Source organism: Vigna umbellata, chromosome 2 (assembly GCF_029865625.1).
Source record: "Vigna umbellata cultivar VRB3 chromosome 2, Vumbellata_1.0, whole genome shotgun sequence".
Classification (NCBI taxonomy): Eukaryota; Viridiplantae; Streptophyta; class Magnoliopsida; order Fabales; family Fabaceae; genus Vigna; species Vigna umbellata.
Window position 1 is genome coordinate 49028580 of NC_142166.1, and position 22707 is coordinate 49051286.

Consider the following 22707-nt stretch of genomic DNA (forward strand, 5'->3'; position numbering starts at 1 on the left):
GTTTCATATATTACAATTAACAATATTTGAAACCCAATCTAGTTTGTCTTTAGGTTAAATTAATTTTTGTCTTCGAACATTTTTTTCTAAATAATATATATATTCGGTAGATGTATTAAATATCCTTCTTCAGTATTTTCATGTGAGAAACGAAATTCTATTATGAATTATTATATGACATCCATATATGTCTTTAGTTTATGGAATAAACATTTTTAAAAATGTAACTGTTGTATTAGAAAGTAACCAAAATTAAATATTAAAGATCAAATACAATTTTATTTTATCTAAAATTTAAATAAAATAAAATCAACATTTTTAATTTTGACGAATCTTTTTGGGGAGATTTATTATAAAATATCACATCAATAAAAAATTAATTACATCATTTTTAAAACTTTAAGATGATTGGTTTGTCAAGTTAAATCTTTTCATTTTTATTTAGTGTAAAAATTAGATTTCCACTTTAATTTTCAACAATCTCAATATAGATATTATTATAATAAAATTATAAAAATATTCAATAAGAAAATGTGTAAATGTTTTATTCATTATTATTATCATATTTATAATTCTAAACGTTATTTATAGATTTATTATTGTGATTTGATAAACACAAATGATAAATAAAATACAAAAATACAATTTGTAATACCACGAAAACTTATTATGATAATTTGAAAAAATATAAATATATTTGTATTGTATAAAATATATGGCTCGTCGTTATAATGAGAATCAACTGACCAGTGGATCGAAGCAGCCGCTTTAGGTAATTAAAATTTAATCAAAAATGCAACGGTGATTTATGAGTAGTTAGCAAGTATATTAGTAGACATTAATTGTTTGATTGACGACATTAATGATTTGACTGTCGGTATGCAATATGAATATATCGCATTAATAGTTTGATTGTCATATCAAATATGTGGTTAATGTACAGACATTTTTATTTATCCTAATAAAATAGAAACATCTATACGAAATATATCTGACTTAAGCGTTAGAGTGTCTTTTGCGTGTCAAAATCCATCAAAATAGATTGAGTTCTTAAAGAAGATTAAATGATCGAAGCAGAGCAAAGCAAGAACGACTTACCTTCATATCATTACAATCGAAACAATATTATTATTCAAAGTTTAAATTTATCGAAATAATATCTTAAATATTATCTATAATGTAATTCAGAATTTTGTTATCCTTAAAATAAGTATGTCAAATGTATAAACTGTCGTAGACTTTTAAACAATTAAACAATACAGAATTATCGAGTCTATTTGAATAACTACGATTCAGTGAAATTGTAATATTCAAGGGACACCGATTTATAAGTTTACTACTTATTAGCAAATTTTAAATTTATAATACTATGATTAAATCAATTGAAAAATTACTAATAAAATCATAAATAAATAAAATATATATATATATTGGAAAGAAGGTCAGTTTTAGTTAATTTTTAGTTTTTCTTGAATATTATTTTAGATTAATTGATGTTAAAACTGAAGGTGACTTGTGATATTGAATGAAACGAAAATGTCTGGTGTTGTGGGCTAATGGGCCCTGTTTCTTCGGACGGAAACAGTTTCCGGCGGATGTGTTGGTTACGGGAACGGACTTCTGCTTAAACGCTGTTGATGTCTGCACGTTAGAAGAAGCTTTCAGACAGCGCATTCCATGTCATACGTGGGACCCTCGCTTCAAATTTTCTTATTTATCATTATATTATTATGGCCACACAGATGCTGACAAAACTGCAACACATGTAAACAAAAGAATACGGTATAATCAATAATCTCTTTTCTTTTTTGTTTATCTGAAAAAAAGAATATCTGAAAAAAAGATAGCAAATAAATTACAGAGATAAAGCGAAACTCTTTTAACATTTGTCGTAAATAAAAGCACAAAAATTATATATAGAAATGTGTGGATAAATAACTAAAAATTAGAAAGTGAACTACAAAAAAGCCAAAGTATAAAAGAAAGCTGTTACTCTTTTCTTTTTCTTCCATCAAGAAAAGTATATGCATAGTTACGTACCGTACACAGTGACCGTGCAACACACGCCTACAAGTATAATATGGTTATTTATACGGTTAGTTACGATATTTTATGGGTATAGATACGCGTGTCAAATTAACTTTTTTATACGTATCATTTATATCGATAAACGAAAAACCAATACTTTATACACGAGAACAGTATCACAACTTTTGAGACACATTCATTGGTTACAAAATGCGGTGATGTATATACGTATTACATGGGTTACTTACTGCGTAATCCACAGAATACATTGTTTCACATTTCTCGTACAAAAGAAAGTATTTTCTATCTTGAGGAATGAAATTAGTAGGAGATACATTTTCTTTTCATTTTTTTCCTTATTTATGTTCTTATTTTTCTTCGACCACACATTTTAATTTTATTTTCATCTACTTTATTTTTTCCTCAATGGACCATAGTCCTTTAAGTCATTTTCGATAGAAATGGAGGCAATAAAATATAATTAAAAAGCCAAACCAAGAATAATGTAGTTAGTTGTAACGTGCACAGCTAGTCTTTGAAGGGTTGTAGTTAGCTTTCATTGCATGAAAGTTTAATTTGGCATAAAAGTTGTGTTAAATTTCATTACGAATGATAATTTAGTATGCGTTAGAGATTGATTATTAATCAATATTATTTATTATATGAAGCCGTTTTATGTTAATGGAACTTTCTACATGCAAACTTACTTATTGCATTGAAGTTTTATCTCTTAAATTTAGGATTAACCTTGTATTTTCTTCGGAGATATAGGTAGTTTATGTTATAATTTTATGTATTTATCAAAAAAGATATTTTTATTTGCTTTTCATTTCAAAATGCAGAATAACATGAATGATATATTCTTTTTAATAAATATTTCTTTTTATTCAATCGAAAGGCCATAAAAATCAAACCCTTGCATTCGATTTTGAATATCTACAAGTTTTTTAAACCGAATATCTTATTTACTATAATTTGGGCCTATTTTGGGCCAGCTACTTTTACATCTGTATCTTGGGTGTTACTTCCTCCACCACCACCACTTCTCCCTCCACCTCCCCAACCTTCTCTAAAAAAATTTTAATTATAAAAATAACCTTTTATTAATTACAAAAATAACCTTTATTTTATTTTTAATCATATTTATTTACTTTGAATTCAAACCCTATTTTTCTACCCACTCACTTTTCACTCAGCCCCACCACCAACTTTCCTTCTCTTTCTTTTAGATTCCCACCCCCAACTCCAGCACATCTGTCTTCTAAAAAATAATACATCAAAATATATAAATTACATTATTAAAATATCTTTAAAATTAATATAAAAGATAAACTAATAAAAATAATTGGAAAATAAACGTATAATCTTTAAACGGATGTGACCATCCGTCAACGGATGTGACCATCCGTCAACGGATGTGACCATCCGTCAACGGATGTCAACATCCGTTTAAAGCAAAACGGATATCGACATCTGTTTTCCCTTAAACGGATGTTGACATCCGTTGACAGATGTTCACATCCGTTTAAAGATTATACGATTACATTTTAGGGTTTATTACACACCTCCTTCACGACAAATCTTCCCACACCATCGCACCCACCACATCGATCTTGTATATTGATCAATTGCTTCCACCACCACTTACAATCTCGCACACTAACTAATGAAAGTCCACCATACTCTCATACCACAATTAGAATGAGAAGAAGAAGTGTGAAAAAGAAGAAGAAGAACATGAAACAAAAAGAGGAGGAAGAAGAGTTCCCACTGCGTGGAGGATTAGAGTGTGTAGAGGTTAAAAAAGATTAGAGTGGTTAGAGGTTAAAAGATATTAACCCTAAAATTTTATTAAGGATAAAATAAGAATGGAAAAATAAATAGAAGGGTAAAAAAGGAATGGAGTGGTGGAGGAAGTAAACTGTGGTGATGAGGGAACAATATCTTTCTTTAAATTAATATTTTGGATGCTGAACAGAAAATTAAATAGTCAAACATTTATCAAAATCAAGCTAAGTAGTATTTTAATGTAAATCCAATTCATCTAAAGTGGATCAAACACCAAATCTTGTATTGGTTGATTGGGTGTTGCTCCCTCCACCACCACCTTATACTTCCTCCACCTTCCTACATTATTTTAAATACAATTATATCCTTAAGTTAAAAATATTTTTACTTTTACCCTATTTTAAATAACTTGAAACCCTAATTTTACTTTTCCAGCACCCACCCACGAAACTCTCTTCCCCTTTCCCCATTTGCGTTTCACCTCCCCACCTCCCGCACTTCCATTCCTTTTTCTTCCCAGTTTTTTTTTGGTTTGAAAGCTTCCATTGCCGCCATGGTGTGAAGGAGCGTCGCCGCCGTGGAGTGGAGGAACATCGAGGAGCGTCCAGAGCATCAATGGATGTCCCCTAATAAAACAAGCTCTAAAATAAAAAACGTAACCTTTAAACGGAAGTGACATCTTCAACGGATGTTGACATCCGTTGAAGGATGTCACCTCCATTTATTTTTTATTTTAGGGTTTTATTTCAAGGTTTATTCAAATACGAGGAAGCACGACACGCACTGCACCACGAGAGTGACACTGCACCACGAGAGGGAGATTGCTTGATAATTCTTTCCACAACCACCAACCTTTGCAACTTGTAGTATCTCACAACGACGAAAGAAAAAGAGGAAGAAATATAATGTTAAAATGAAAGAAAAGTATTTTACTCATGTATGGGACTAGAATAGGTTATTAGTGAAATAGGTTGTGAATGAGTAAAAATAAAAAAAAATAACCCTAAATAAAATTTTAGTGAGGGACAAAATAATAAAGAGAAGATGGAGGGAGAAAGGTGTGATGGTGGTGGAGGTAGCAACACCCTAGTTGATTTCATAGGAAGTTGAACACATGATGCAATCTAAAGGACAATGAAAGTATGATATTCTTCTCATCACTCAAAATTTCCTGGAATCCTAAGACTTTAAATGCTAAAATTTATTCCTAAATTAGTTTTCAATTTATACACGTTGTTTCTATTAATTCAATGGAAGAAAAACATTAAGATATATTTTTAAAAAAGCGGAACTAAATTAGAATTTTCAATAATAAAGAAGCTAAACTAAAAATAAATAAACTATGGAGGTGAAATAAGTCATTAACCTTACAAATTAAGTATAATAAAGTGATTTTAAAACGAAAACCTTATTTATTAATAGCATCTAATAATGTTTGCATTATCTTAAATACAATCATTTGCTGTATATTTATTTTATAAGATAGATTTGAGGAAGAAAGATATGATAAATTTGAGTGAATGAATTTTAATTGTTCTTTTAAGAATTTAAAATAAAAATAAGTGATTTTGAAAATAAAGTTTCTGAAAAGTTTATAAATTGTTTAATTGATATGTGATAAAAAAAATTGATAAATTAAAAATATAAAATTACTGTATTATACACTTGTAATTAAAAATAATATATTATTATTATTTATTATATATGATTTTACATCTTCAACGTTCCCTTCCAACCCATAAACGTTCCCATCTCAGCACAATAAGCTTTATCTTCATCACAGAAAATCAATTTTCTTACGACGCAGAACGAATTTCATCTACTTGTTTCAACATAATCAGTGTGTCAGGGACAAAATAATAAAAGAAAAAAACCATTTTATAAATAAACACTGTATCCACACAAATCTCGTCACTTATACAATGAAAAAGACTTTCTCTTTCAAAGCTGTCTTCGTATATCCATACAAATCCTTTGACAAAAACACGAAGGTCCCTCGCTGATGGTTTCTCACAATTATTAAAGATGCAAAAGTTGAGTGAACTTTAGAGCATTAAAAATTTGCAGCAGAAGTACAATAATGTCAAACATATGCATTAAACAATTACACTTCAACGCGTTCTATGGATGTCTTTTGTTTCATCTTTTGACGTCTTCTCAAGAAAAAGTCAAAAACAGAAAAATACGTTATTTTCTTGTTTATGGTTATTATAATTTTGTATTAAGAGTAAAATACTCAACATAAATTTTACTGTTTAACCTCAATTCAATTTCATACAAAGATTATTTTAAAAGTGTGTATAAGAAAAATAAAAATTGAATTAAAGAAAAAATAACTATACATTATATCACTGTTAGATGCGATTTAAGAATTTAATATCCAAATAATAAAACTCAAAAAACGTACATATAATTAATTTCCCAGTCATATAACATTAATTGAATGTTAAATTTTACACAGCATATAGTTTTCCAAAAAAAAAAAAACAAATTCAGTGTGTCTTAAATTAAAAACAAATTGTTATCGACTCATTTTGCTATTAAAAAAATTATCCATCGGCAAAACAAGACCCACTTGCCTTTTGATTTTCGTCTTTTAAAATTTCCACGAGAATCTTGACTTGTTCATGTTAAACTTGAAATTGGCCACTCGTGTTGTTTTCTCTCCCTTCTTGTCCCTTTTTTAACTTCTCCAATGTATCCAAAAGAAATTTTAACTTCTCTGCTTATACTGATTCAAAGTCCCAAGTTCAAATCATCATTAAATTTCTTTCACACCCAAAATCACTCAACATTTTCAGACAAATATTGATCATCTCCTAGCTCAACATACAAATATAATTAAATAAGGTTATATTTTAAAAAAAATTCATAAATTAACTTGAAGTTAACGCTTACTACAAATTTATAAGTCGTATTTGCAAAGCTAAGTTAAAATTAGTTACTGAGACATTCAACGTAACAAAAAATGTATTTATACATTTTTTTATACGAATTATACTTTTTAAGATAAAAACACCTTTGTAGAGAATTGCAAAGTGTTCTTACTTCAATTTATAAATACAATTATCTAACATTTTACATTTTATATTTATCTAATTTTTTACTAATCCTATTGATTACTTCACCACCTTAATTATGTTTCCAAACACGAGATCAGTTTTCATATACTGTAAACTAATACTACAACAAACTATTGTTGGAAATGTAGACACACACAAAAAGCTTATGAAAAATTATGAAATAATTAAACATAATGCAAAAATAAACAAGGCTAAACTTTAAAAAATGATGAATGTTTCGTATATGCTTTTAAGAGTGATTTATAGCGAGTCTTTCATAATTTATTCCAATAATGTAGGGATTAAATTGACCATCGTCATATATTTAAAGTTGCAATGACTTATGGTAAGTTAGTAGACCCGTAGCACATGGAGTTAGGGGTCTTGGCTTGGCCCCTGAATTTTTCAATTTATATTTTTATATACATGTACGTTAAAACTATTCCTAACAATAATGAATGTCTAGGAAGGTAAAGCTTCTTATACCAAATGATTTTTGAGATAATTTTTCTTTTCATATAAAATGTACTTATTTTGTTTAGCATTATTTATCCAGACATAATGCTATTTTAAAAAAAAATCGGTTTTTATATATGTAAAGAGGTTATAAACCGGTTGATTATGCCCCTTTAATTAATTATGGTTGTATAAAATTTGAAAAGGAAAAGGAAAATATGTGGAGCAAAAGTAAGAAGAAAAAAACAGAATGAGAAAGGTGGTTACAGAGGTATTTATTTACAAGTTGTGTCCCCCAATCTATATTTTTGTTTGTCGGAGGTGTGGTAGGGTTTATGCTGACATTTCCTAGGAACGACCAGCGCCATTGCCGGATCTCGGTTGCCGTAGAAGCTCTATGAGTTTCTCAGCCTGTTCCCACGTACACCAACAATAACAAATAAACAACAACTTCAGTTTACGACCACACTTTTTTTTATACAAAGAAAGAACGTGATATCATATCACTTTGGAACAAAATATAATAATGGTTGGAAATTAGAAAACTGTAAAAGTAGTTTTTTAAATTAATATAGAAAATATAAAAGTGATGGATGGTGGTTGTCAGGTTTACCTTGTGTCTGGGGCGATGGGAGTGTGAGTGTGACTGTGATTGTGAGAAAGCGACGAGGGGTGGAATGGCTCCTTCGCGGGCCACCATAGTACGGTACACCCAACTCTCCTCGCAAATCTGCAACAGAACCCCGACGGCGATCTCCTTCTGCCTCTGCGTCCCCACCTCCACTATCTCCACCAGCACCGGAATCCCCCCTTCATCCACCAACGCCGCCCTCCCCTCCACCACCCCAACAACCACGCTCACCACGTACACCGCCTTGTCCACCATGCTCGACCCCAAATCCGCCATCAGCTCCACCAGCGCCCTCATAACCCCCGCCCTCACCGCCCTCACCTTGTTCTCCTTCACCGAACACACCGCGTACAGCGCCGTCGCCGCGTCCTTCTTCCCGCGCAAACCCCCACCTTCTAGAAGCTTCACCAGAGGAGGAATCGCCCCCGCCCTCCCTATCGCAATCTTGTCCTCCTCTCTCCGCGAGAGCCGGAGCAGCGCGCACGCCGCGTTCTCCTTCGCCGTAGGCGTCCCCGTCTCCAGCGCTCCCACAAGAGGCTTCGTCGCTCCCGAGGAATTGATCAGGTCTTTGTTCTCGTCGCAGAGCGAGAGATTGAGAATCGCGGTCACCACGTACTCCTGAAGCTGAAGGTCCGACGAGGACGATAGAAGCGAAACCAAGGGTTTAATCGCGCCGGCTTTTGCGATCCTGACGCGGTTCTCTTCCTTGTTCTTGGCGAGTAGCCTGATTTCCATGGTGGCCTGTTTCTGGTCCTCAATGGAACAGGAATGGAGGTTGAGAACGAGGTGGCGAATGAATTCGTCGGAATTGTCGGCGGCGCATGCGATGAGGAGGCGGCGGCTCTCGGAAGACGGTGTGGAGAATTCGGCGGATCTGTCGCTGTTGCAGTCGCTGAAAGCGGAGAAGGAGTTGTCGTTGTTGACGGTGGTTAACATGGCCCTCCCCGTACAGTGAGAATGTGAAGGAAGCGGAGTTTGAGAAAAGAAAAGGAAAAAGAAGGAAAGCGGTGGCAAATATATGGGAAGTGCTGTTGAGGGACACGTGCACGTATTGAACTCAATGTTGACCCCTTTCTGTTTGTTTCTTCTTTCATTTTTGTTTCCACTGTTACCATTTTGTTTCAATACTTGAAATAGATTAAATGTTTTCCTCCTGCTTCCCCCTCTGCACATGCTTTCACACCAATCATTCCCAACACCACAGCTCACCCACGCCATTTCCAGAACCTTCATCTTTAACATTTTTTAATTAATACTACGCCATGCTTCTTAATCCAATTTCCCCTTTTTTTTATATTTGAACTTCCTTTCTTGTTTATTCATTCATAATGATATGTACTTCCTAACCAACATTTATTGTTTTTTAATCTTCATTGCTCCACTTTCTTCTCCTTTTCCCAAATGATGGCAAATCTATTACCATAATCATGTTTAAGCTTTCATGTCTCCACATGTTTCCCTTTTCATGGACTATAATTTCACGCTTCTCCTTGTATAATAAAAGCACAATTTAATTTAACTAACGAAATCAATTCAACTATATCTCTACTTTTAATTAACAGAATTATTTCAGTCCAAACCACATTATTTTCTAAACGGAATTCAACTATTTACTTCCACTTTAAATTAAACTACACATTTTAAACAAATCATTCCCAGTTTCAAACGCAGCAGTTTTCTTACTTTTAGACTTTAACGAACCGTGTGCGAAAAATAGCTCATTTCCCCTATTAGGGTGTTTTGGCTAATACGCTCCTAATTATTGCCTAAATCCAAGCACTGCAAGTTTTTAAATTTGAGGTTTCCCCTCTGAACGTCTACGTGTAGTCAAATTCAAGTTTAAACATAATATATATAATAATTAAGATAACTTTCCTGATAATTATAGCTTTACAAGTTTGCCGACAAAATATGCCAAGTTCATTATCACAAAACAAATGTCCACATTATCAATATGCAACATTATAAGGCGTTGTAAATGAATTCATAATCATAATACTTGATAATAAAAAAGTCCATGCCGTAAAATCATTCTCCGTGCTATAAGTTAAATTTAGTCTAAGTTATTGAAATATTAGTTTAATTTAGTCTTATAATTTTTAAAAGGTTCCTACAATATTAATTGTCATTGTTAAATTCGTTAAGAGACACTTTAAATTAAATGAAATTATATATATATATATATATGTATGCATACGTGTCAGTCCTTCTACAAGAGGATCTAATGTTTGCTTATCTCACTACTATGACCATCAGAAATAAAATTTTATGTCTGAATTTTAGTTTGTCTTCCTATTATTTATTTATTTTGACAGTGAGTCGGCAACTAAGTTATTTCACCCCTTCTTTTGTAGTTTTAAAAGAATATTGCTAAAATTGGTCTGACTGTTCACGTTTCACGCTCTTCGAAAGATCTCGCACGTAATTTTAGGACCACCTGCCCTATTGAACACCCTCGTGTGGACTACTGACATGTTCAATGGAGGGATAAACTTTTATTTTCCTGAGGTTGAGTTGAGATATAAAAAAGTACAGTATTAAAATTCACCAAATATTTTTATATTTTATATCAAATAAGTTATAGCATATTATTCTAAATACTAACCAAGAACTACAAAAATAAACTTTTCTTTTTAGCACCAGAATAAGCTTAATAGTGAGAAAGTTTGGATAATATATCTATAACAGGCGGATGCATTTTGCATCAGTTTACACTTACAAGTTATTTCAACGATTTTTTTAGTATATTCGAGTAATATCTCTGTTTCGGTGGATACTTTTGGGGACCGAGAGACTAACCTGCTGACGTGTCTGGGCCGCTCGTTCGCTTCCAAACTCCTGCTATTGGCCGATCGGTGTTGGCACAAACCGATCGGTCTCCTTCTTGACGAGGGAGGATGTACCTGCAAAAGGTACTCCGACGCCCAAGTTAGGCGTGTGATTTGAAGAGCCTCGGCTCTTGGTTGAATATTTAGTGAATGATTATCACTATTGAGTATTTGAGAGTAGCGTAGAGTGAATAATGCGTAAGTGGAACGTACCTGGCTTTTGGCCCTGACTTTGTATTTATAATTTATCTCATGGATCCTGAGCTGATATAAGCCCAATAAAATATAAACAGAATAAGATATAAACAGATTACCTGAATATCCGGTTGGTTGTTTGTAACCACTCGGTTAATATTTTATACTATACATTATGCCCCCCAAGTCCGAGTTAAGCGGTTGGCTTTAGCCGTGGTTAACTATAGGACTGATGAGTTTGAGGGAGGCTGTGTTGGCGAAATTGAAAGCGTTTTACCGCTCGACTTTCAACATTAACCGAGCGGGATTTACCGCTCGTCCTTCAATAGGAACCGAGAGGAATTTACCTCTCGGTCTTCTACGTTAACCGAGAGGGCTTTACCTCTCGACCCTCGACATTAACCGAGCGGGATTTACCGCTCGTCCTTCAACATGAACCGAGAGGGATTTACCTCTCGGCCTTCGACTTTAACCGAGCGGGATTTACCGCTCGTCCTTCAACATGAACCGAGAGGAATTTACCTCTCGGCCTTCGACTTTAACCGAGCGGGATTTACCGCTCGTCCTTCAACATGAACCGAGAGGAATTTACCTCTCGGTCTTCAACATTAATCGAGAGGGTTTTACCTCTCGACCTTCAACATTAACCGAGCGGGATTTACCGCTCGTCCTTCAACATGAACCGAGAGGGATTTACCTCTCGGCCTTCGACATTAACCGAGCGGGATTTACCGCTCGTCCTTCAACATGAACCGAGAGGAATTTACCTCTCGGTCTTCAACATTAATCGAGAGGGTTTTACCTCTCGACCTTCAACATTAACCGAGCGGGATTTACCGCTCGTCTTTCAACATGAACCGAGAGGGATTTACCTCTCGGCCTTCGACATTAACCGAGCGGGATTTACCGCTCGTCCTTCAACATGAACCGAGAGGGATTTACCTCTCGGCCTTCGACTTTAACCGAGCGGGATTTACCGCTCGTCCTTCAACATGAACCGAGAGGGATTTACCTCTCGGCCTTCGACTTTGACCGAGCGGGATTTACCGCTCGTCCTTAGACATTAAGCGAGAGGAATTTACCGCTCGTTCTTCAACATGAACCGAGAGGGATTTACCTCTCGGCCTTCGATATTAACCGAGCGGGATTTACCGCTCGTCCTTCAACATGAACCGAGAGGGATTTACCTCTCGGCCTTTGACTTTAACCGAGCGGGATTTACCGCTCGTCCTTCAACATGAACCGAGAGGGATTTACCTCTCGGCCTTCGACTTTAACCGAGCGGGCTTTACCGCTCGTCCTTAGACATTAAGCGAGAGGAATTTACCGCTCGTTCTTCAACATGTACCGAGAGGGCTTTACCTCTCTCCCGAGGGGGATTTATCGCTCGGTCTTCGACCTAGGAGTGCTTCCTAGGGAACGGGCTTTACCGTTCGCTCGGTCTTCGACCTAGGAGTGCTTCCTAGGGAGCGGGCTTTACCATTCGGCTTTGAGAGGGTTTTACCTCTGTTTTGAGCTAGGATTGTTTCCTAGTGAACGGGATTTACCGTTCGTCTTTGAGAGGGCTTTACCTCTCTCCCGAGGGGGATTTACCGCTCGGTCTTCGACCTAGGAGTGCTTCCTAGGGAACGGGCTTTACCGTTCGGCTTTGAGAGGGTTTTACCTCTGTTTTGAGCTAGGATTGTTTCCTAGTGAACGGGATTTACCGTTCGTCTTTGAGAGGGCTTTACCTCTCTCCCGAGGGGGATTTACCGCTCGGTCTTCGACCTAGGAGTGCTTCCTAGGGAACGGGCTTTACCGTTCGGCTTTGAGAGGGTTTTACCTCTGCTTTGATCTAGGAGTGTTTCCTAGTGAACGGGATTTACCGTTCGTCTTTGAGAGGGCTTTACCTCTCTCCCGAGAGGGATTTACCGCTCGGTCCCTGACTTGATCGTTAATTATGAACTTTGCTGACGAAATTGGCAATCAGTGTTTGTAATAGGAGACTTCCCCTTCGTTAATTGAATTCCATGAAGTCCGTTTATGACTAGATCTTAGTATGCACTTGCATAATTGATGGCGTGGATTTTGATATATATTTCTTCAAGATGTTCATTGCTGAAATTCTCACGATGATATATATTATGGTATATGACCGTATAATAAATGATTCGGTTACCAGATATTATGAATTGCACCGAATAAATCACATAGATAATAAACAAGGTATCAAAACCGTCTTGAGATTTTATAATATTGCTATTGATACTTATCTCTCACACAACAATTTCTTTGACTATTTTAATCATGCTAGAAAATATTTCGGTTATAATAATTAGATAACTATATTTATAGTTATATGCTATATTATATAAAATATATCATATATCATATAATATATTATGGATTATACTATATATTTAACATAAAAATAGTTGTTATAATATCTATTATCAATTAGATATTTTATGAAATATTCATATTTCAAAAAATACTTATCTTGTTGACGACGTCTCACGTAGAGATGATGATTCATCTACTGTAGTTTTTACTTTGTCGAAAGTTTCTCGTGTTGATCCGAAATAGTGATGTCGAGACCGAACGCTCGTCTTGGTTTCTTGTGGTTTCTAATAATCTTTCTGGTGCTTTGTTGTTCCTCCATGCTCCTCGTGGTCATCATTGGGTTTGACGCTCGGCCCCACGGTGGGCGCCAAAATGTTTCGGTGGATACTTTTGGGGACCGAGAGACTAACCTGCTGACGTGTCTGGGCCGCTCGTTCGCTTCCAAACTCCTGCTATTGGCCGATCGGTGTTGGCACAAACCGATCGGTCTCCTTCTTGACGAGGGAGGATGTACCTGCAAAAGGTACTCCGACGCCCAAGTTAGGCGTGTGATTTGAAGAGCCTCGGCTCTTGGTTGAATATTTAGTGAATGATTATCACTATTGAGTATTTGAGAGTAGCGTAGAGTGAATAATGCGTAAGTGGAACGTACCTGGCTTTTGGCCCTGACTTTGTATTTATAATTTATCTCATGGATCCTGAGCTGATATAAGCCCAATAAAATATAAACAGAATAAGATATAAACAGATTACCTGAATATCCGGTTGGTTGTTTGTAACCACTCGGTTAATATTTTATACTATACAATCTCAAAGTTAAAAAATTAATACATTTTTCATTTAGCGTGTTTACTAATTTTACGAAACACTTGGTAACTATAATAACGAGATTAACTATAACAGACTGAGATTGGTCACTTTTTCTTTTTCCTTCTCCTTTTTTCTTTAATTTTTGAGTCGAAGATAAAGAAAAGAAGTTTTGATGAAGGAAAGGACTTTGGGAAGGTTTATTTTCACGAAAAGCAACTGAGCTGACCACTTAGATGGAAGCCTTCTGAAGTATGTCTCCATGATGGCAACTGATGATAATTGGATAGGATGAACTTCAACATGTGAATACAAAATTTATCTGGAAATAATATTTTGATACAATTTATTTTAAAACTTTTTTTTACTAATTTATTATTTATTTATTATTATATTGATGTATTTTAAATTGAATAAAAATAACAATACGTATACTATATCAAAATATTATAAAAAAATATGTGATAATATATCATTATCCAATCCATCATTCCCAACATCTATTTAAATCAAACAAAAATGAATTAATCTCTTTACACAAAAAGTTTCATATGTTAATCGAAGATGTAAAGGTTAAAATTGAAGACTACTACTATGGAAAATCGATTGCAGGGAAGTTTTGGTTAGTTATAATGTTGTATCACATGCATTTCTTAGAAATCATTCCATTTCATGCCTTCGAGCTTTCGCAAACTCATTACTCTGAGAACAACATGAACATGCTTCCGATGTTTGTATGGTCGGTGGAGAACTCTTATGATTGAGATTGAGTACAAGATAATAGGCATTATGAACTATTGGAGGGTTCATCCACAACTTTAAAAGCAATAAAACATCAGTTTTTTAGTATACCCGTCTATATTTATATTATTTGTCTTATTTTTTTCTTTCATCCTCTCCCCTTATCTTCCATTAACTTGTATATTTAATTTTTTCAATAATTTATTCAAAAGTATGTTTAATATTTTTTTAACAAAATGAATATTATAAAAAAATAAACTTATGTCATGATTGATCACAGACATTAACTATAACGTAACTTGCCTTTCTGATAAGAATGTATAGTTTTCAAAGTGTTTTAATACAGCTTAACAATCTTAGAGTAAAAACTCAAAAAAGAAAAATGTGATTTATTTTAACTCAAAATTATATTAATTTAACATCGAATTAAATAAACTTCACTTATTATTTTAATTCCATGTCATTTGAAGTGTTGAATTTTCATAAATTATTATCGTTTAAATAAAATCATAATAACAAAACGAACTATCTCGGATGAAACTAAATCTGATAAATTCATTTACTTTGTTTTCTCCGATTTAGTTTTATCATTATATATTTGCTGATCTGACAAAAATATCTATGCGTACTAACAAATTACAAGCACTATATACCGTAAGATTTTCAAGTAAGAATATTTTAAATTATCCTATAATAGTTCTTTTAATATTTTCCTTCAATATTAAGTGAATAAATACTGAATAGCCTTTATGCTTTATATTTTATTCTTTAAAAGATTACATAATTATTAAAAAGACATTGTAAATAGATATATGAAGTAATTCTCCAACTAAATTAATAACAGGAGAGGATGCGTGTCATCCGTTTATTTTAGTTAAATCTATGTTATAATTCTTCTAATCTAATCTATTATTTAAAATTTTAGTATAAGTTAATTTCTGTTTTTTTTATTATTTTATTTTATTTTGTCTTAAAATTCTTTAGAAGAACTTCTCCAAACATATGTTAAGAATGTAATGAAAAATTGCATTTACATGCTTCTTTCTTCACTCCTTATTTCGGTTATTTCACTATCCTGTTTTTAATTTTGATTTAAAGTTTTGAGATATAATCGTGAAGGTTTTGGTATATTCTTATATATGCAAAAAATATTATATCAATTATATATGCAAAAAAAAACTTAATTAGGAGAATAAATAAAAAAACTTATCGCTTCGCAAAGTATTTTCAATTATATCAACATGCATTAAGAAATATATCAAAATACTGCATATAGAAATGTACGAACTCAAGTATTATTAAATGTAAATTTCAAATAAATAAAAATGAAAATTTGATAAACAAGTTATAAAAAGGGCTTATTAACAATGAAACTATCAGTATTTTAATATCCACTTAAAGTTTAGAAATATTAAGATTTGACATTAAAAAAACAAAAACAAATAGACACAAAAAGTTTGTGCATTTACAAAATAAGTATACAATGAAAAAGTTGAGAATGAAATTTGTAATACACTATTCATAATTTATATGTTAATGTTGATATCTGATAATAATAATCTTTAATGAGTCTTTTGAACAATCTGCAATGTGACAGAATCATATCTATATATTAAAATGCAATATCAGTTTAAATAATTAGCCAACCTTTATATGTTTATGTGTTATTTCATAATAATAAGCTGATAAAATAATTAGCAAATTATATATATTTATTAATTTATAAAGCATACATGTATTGATATCATGCTAATTTCAAGGAAGTTAATAAAAAACAATATTTAAGATAATCCTCTACAATTATAGTAAATTAATTTGTTTGATGGAATTTATTTATGATTTTGTAGTTTTTGATGGCAGTATGGTCAAAGTAAAGAATGCGTGGTTTGATGATTAAACGATAATTGGTATTAGTTTAGTGAGAGAATAATGTGAGGCAAATAGACTGCTGTCTCGATAATGATATTAATGAATTGACCCATTACATACCCATCACGAATGACGAACCAAGAAATCACAATAATTTTAGAAAATTGAAAACCAAACAAATTTAAACTGACAATTGGTATCAATATCTATATAGGAAAAGAATTATCAATAATACTCAGCCTCATAATACAACAGCTATATGATTTTTTTAGTCAAGGCTTTTGTGAGATGCAGCCGTGTAAAAAAAACATAGGTGAAATATGTTTTTCGTTATTAAGTATCACACAAATTTGGGTTTAGTTCTTATTTTGAAACTTTTATGATTTTTAATTCTCATAGTTTTAAACTCTTATTATTAATTTTTAAAATTGGACGACCTTAACTTTTAGTAGATGTGATAAACAACGAGACCAAAACAGCGAGACCACGTCTTATACCAGCTTGCCTCTTCATTCTCTGTCACGTTGCTTTTCCTTTTAAGCAATGTGATAAAGAGTGAAAAGGTAAGCTGGCATAAGACGTGACCTCAAACCTAAATTCGTGTAATACTTAAAGGACGAAAAACATATTTAATTTAAAAAACATTATCGTTTAGGCTTAAATATTTATTTCGTCTTCATGATAAAACGTAAATTTTTATTTAATACTTAATTTTAAAAATAAAGATATTGAGTCACTCTATTATAAAAAAAAATGTATGAATAAGATGTTATCATTAATTATATACTAATATCACGTACTTTTTCTTTTCTCTCCGTGCTGTCCAGATATCTTAGCCTTTTCTCTCTATCAAACTTAAGGAATGAATGGTAATATTTTAAATTTTTCTTTGCGGCTGTCCTTTCCCCAACTTGTTCAAACCTGCCACCAAAGGGGTGAGAAAGTACAACTTTTGGGTATCCATCTTTTCAGAGCTCAAATTCCGTTTGAAAAGAAAATGGTGAATGGAGCATTGTGCTTCCACCACGTACACAAATTCCTACTCGCTTACTGTGCCCTTAATCTCAACCTCCGTCGTCAACATGATAATTTGTGCTCCTCTGCTTTATGATAATCCGCCATCTTGTTGTATGTGGACAAACATGCAAGGTTTCACCGAGAATTTAAAAGATCAGGAGAGATGGAATTATGCTCAAATTCGTGGAATCAAGAGTTGTTTTGAAAAAGGATTTTATGACATGAATGAAGATTACGGAACTGGCATATAAAGAAATCCAAGCAGCACCCAATTTGCGTAGTTTATTTATAACATTTATGATGATTTTACATCAACTCGCAGTTAGAAAATATTTTTCATGTTTAAAAAGAAATTCATATACTCACTTTGATCTACAAGTTTTTTTAAATTTTTTTATCGTGAACTTTTTTTAATTATGTCATTTTCTTTTACACGTAACATATTGAGTCAAAACTAAATCCTGTAAATTGGACCAATTTGATAAGTATAATATTTAGTGGTTATTTCTCACAGATTATAATATCCAATATAATCCTAATAGGAATAACAATAATTGTTACTATAAATTAATAAACTCTTCGTGGTAGAAAATATTAGGCGCTATTGACCTTTATGATTTTTATTAATTTTTAAGGGTCATGTTGATAAATCAATTGCTTTGGTTTCTATTTTCATTCCAGATTTTTTCTTTATACTTTTTTTTTTGCTTTCTTCCTATTTTTTTTTTATCACGAATTGCTCTACATTTATTATAAAAAAAAGAAAGTGTAGAATTCTACATAATAGGTCGATTTCAGCATCAAAGTGACTAATTATCGTAATAAACATATAATATTTTTTAATTATAAAAATTAATTTTTTTTGCATATAAAATATTAATCTAACAAAAATATGATGTTTATTGAATTGGACTATGTCGATACTTAATAAGTATAATAATAATAACAACAATTCACGTATCAACTAAAATAAATTTTTAATCTATCAAATTTATTTCATCATTCATTAATTTTCATAACCTTTTATTTTATGTTCCTTGATTTCTCATCATCTTCTCTAATTCAAATAAATTTTCACCTTTCTTTCCATTTAAATCTTTTCAAATTCACTTTCCCACATTTACCATAAAACAAATACACTCAAAACAATTTACTCGATCTACCAATTCTTTAAATTAAAATTGAATCAGTTTAATTTAACTCACTTTTAATTCAAATCAACCGTATCAATTTGACACCCTTAATGGCATCAGAGTTAATTTTTAATTATTTATTTTGACACACTTTAAATCTCTAAGAAAATGCACCCCATTATTACTTTTTATTTGTCATTTTTGTAATAAATAATTCTCTCGCTTCGTTTGTCTTTTAAGTAATATATATTTTATTATATTTTTAATATAGAGAGAAATGAGATATAGGATAACAAAATTTACAATAACATTCAATAAAAAAAAATATATAGTTTCAGTTTCTTTACAATAGGTATGCAAGACATTGAGTAAGAAGACTTATTCATTTATTAGTGATTTTTATGTATAATTTCGTTATTTTGCAAGTCATAATCAATTAATTATAAAAAAATTACGAGTCGATCTTTAATTTTTTTAGAGATTATTTAACTTATATTTACATTTTACTACTTTTAATTATTTTTTATTTCCTTATACTTGACACTTTTATTTTTACTATTTTTGTAATTCTTTTTCTTTTCATTGTTTCCACCCACTGTATCTTTTACGCCTTGTTTTTTTGAGTGGATTTAAGGGAGTGAATTTGAGGGGATTTGAAGATAAATTTTTTTGTCGTTTATTTGAGTAAATTTGGAGGTAAATGAGAGTGAATTTGGAAATAAATTTTTTTAATTTGTCACGTCAATACAATTCTATACTAATTCTCACAAATTTTATTTCCAAATTCACTCAAATTCTCTTGAGGAAAAATATAATTAAAAGATGTTTAATTTAATTTATTTGAAAAAAGAAAACTGTTGTTAGTTTTATGACAGCACATTGGGTGCTTTAAAGTCTTGATGTTTTATAATTGAAAAAGTGTTTGATAAATTTCAGTCAAGCATGGCGTGGTTCTTCAAAAGTTTTGATGTTTGCATTTGTATAAAACAACAACAATAATAATAAATGTCGGAGTCGTTAACATATCCGTTGACATTTTCTATAAATAGTTTAGATGACATATAAGATAAAAGGTTAAAGTTGTGGAGTCTAGTAGCAAATAGAAATTTAGAAAATTGTCGAAAGAATTACAAAAATTATTCCAGTGATTAATAATAATCAGATAACTTAATAACAAGATTTGAAAAAGAAAGACATTAGATAAAAAAACACGCCATGAAAGCTCTTAAAAAAATATCTTCTATTAATTAAAAACTAAAACATGGCTGACTACATGTATATGATCGGTTTGTTTGAGTAAAATGAGTTTAATTAATTGATTAAAAAGAAAATTTTCAACGAAGGTAACTATCAAAAGAAAATTAGTGATTAACAGTATCAAGTAAAAGATATCTCAGACTAACGAAATTCAAAGCCATGCATTTGGAGAATCATGAATAGAAAGGAAAATGCTTGCTTGATTTTTCTGTAATATTGTTTGCAGTGAAGAAGATGAAATCTGCAAAATCAAAAGCTGTGCACCTCATACTTTCAATTCCCAAAGTTATCACAGAAAACTTGAATGCATCATCATCATCATCCTCATCATCATTATCACACATTCACAGATAAACAAAGCATCGAATCCAACAACTATGGCTACTGAATATGACTCAGACGGAAGCATAGAGCTTTGGAACAAAAGAAAACCACTTGAAACCGCAACTACACTTGAGAGGCAAATAGGGGCATTTCGGAAGCCAATCCCAACTCCTTCTGGAAACACTGTAGTACAATATCTCCGGCCACATGTAACAGCAAACACAGATCATACCCTCATGCCAGAAGCAATAAACATGTTCATAGTTATGGTAACAGACAGACACAAATTTTCTGCACATAATCTCAGGCAACGCCACAACTTCCACCCAAACCCCGTCACTCGTTAATTCCCACACCTTCATACTTCTGCAGATCCCATCGGCTCCAATCCCACCGACCAAATACAATTTTCCCTCTCCATCGTCATCACTGACAAGCCTCACGAAGGTGAGTTGTGGGGGCAACTCAGCCACGTGTCTCTCCCACTTGCCACTCTCCAAATCGAAACGCACGACGGAGAAGGGTTCCGGGGTGGTGAAGTACAAGCCGCCGTGGAAGAAAGTACCCTGCTGGAGGCAACTGTCGCCGAGGACAGCCTGGAACCCCTGGAAGCGCCTCCAGGAGTGTTGGTTGGAGTTGTAGACAAAGGCGGCGTTGGAGGCTGAGTTTGAAGAAAGGAGGACTAAGTAGTAGGTAAGAGAGGTGGCGAGAAAAGAAAGGTGGGTGAAGTGAAGAGAGTGAATTGGGGATTGGATGGTTCTGGAGGATTTGGCAAAGAGGTTGCATACGAGAAAGGAAGAGGAAGAGGGGTTGAGGAGACAGAAGAGGCCACCGGAGGAGGATGCAAGAGAGAAGGATGAAGAGAAAGGGAGAGAGGGAGAGACAGTGCGCCAAGAAGAAAGGTTGGAATCGTAGAGACGGAAGTAGAGAGGGCACTGAGGGTGTGAGAGTAAGAGAAAGGAAGAGAAGGGTGAAGAAGAAGAAGATGATGATGATGGGGAATGTTTGGAGACAAAGGAAGGAGAGAAGAGAAGAGAGGAGAAAGCCTTGCAAGTGGGTCTGAGATTCAAGAGAGTCTTGAGAGGGAGTAACAGAAGTATGTGTTCCACAACATCAGGAGGTAGTTTGCTCCAGATTCTGGGGTCCATTGTTGTCGTCGTCGAAGTGAAGGTTGTTATGTTTTTCATTTCATCGGAGTTTCCGAATGAAGGTTGTGTCTGTCTGCTGTAATATAAAGAGAAGAAGGGTGCCCCCGTCGTGTGATGCGGCTGCCATGATGAGTTGACTAAAACAAAAACAAAAGCTTGAGGTAGGACCATCTTTATATTTTTTACTTTTAATTGGATTATTAGCCCCCACTGGTGTATGTCATTAGACGGTATATTAATTTTTAATTACAGTCAAACAATTTATTTAAAAAATCATTTTTTTTATTGAAATAGAAATGTATTGTTGACAATTGTTACTTGCTTATGACACAGCTGAAGACATTTTAAGTTATTTAAAGTAGGAAATAATTACGGGCGATCACTTAAAGTGTTGATATGCAGTAACGATACGTAAGAAGTCTACAAGAATGGCTTAGATTGCAACGTATATTAAGTTTTTAGGGAAAATCAAGGTTTGCTTTCATAAAATACATTTCTTTTGGAGAAACAATAATTTTTAATTATAATTATGGTTACGACTAAAATGAAGTTTTATAATTGATTTCAATGATTGAAATTTGTAAGAATAGCTGGATATCTGATGGAAGAGTCCAATATTACAATTACTATTGTTACAAAGAAAAAAGGAATCAAGGATAAAAAAAAGAAGAGACAAGCAATTAAGTGCGTGGACTTATGTTTTCATAGTGGATTTGGAGGTAAGTGAGACTGAATTTAGAAGTAAATTTTTTTAATCTGTCATATCAATCAAATTCTACACTAATTCTCACAAATTTTACTTCCAAATCCACACTCACTTACCTTCAAATCTGCTCAAATAAATAACAAAAAAATTTATTTTCAAATCTCCTCAATTACTCTCTCCCAAATTTATTCAAGTGAACAAAGCCTTGATGCGAAAACTTATAGTATTCGGATAACGAGAAATCTATCACTATTTGAAGATATTGGAGTAATTTTGTTACAATAAACTTGAATAATATTTGTAAAATTATATTCCAAAACCAAATTGACACAATTTTACTTTCAAAATTATCTACAGATGATTAATATACTATTAATGACACCAATCAGGGAAAA

General features: G+C 32.8%; 1 protein-coding gene and 1 pseudogene across 1 annotated transcript; both read right to left on the reverse strand.

Moving 5' to 3' along the window:
• Nucleotides 1-7566: 7566 nt before the first annotated feature.
• Nucleotides 7567-9208, reverse strand: LOC148204187 (uncharacterized). Its single transcript, XM_088108039.1, has 2 exons — nucleotides 7948-9208; nucleotides 7567-7745 (listed from the first exon to the last, which is right to left on the reverse strand). The coding sequence occupies exons 1-2, from the start codon at nucleotides 9205-9207 to the stop codon at nucleotides 7683-7685; spliced, it is 1323 nt and encodes a 440-aa protein (XP_087964165.1). The 5' UTR covers nucleotide 9208; the 3' UTR covers nucleotides 7567-7682.
• An 11106-nt stretch (nucleotides 9209-20314) lies between these two features.
• LOC124830841 (F-box/kelch-repeat protein At5g43190 pseudogene) lies at nucleotides 20315-21858 on the reverse strand (annotated as a pseudogene).
• Nucleotides 21859-22707: the final 849 nt, after the last annotated feature.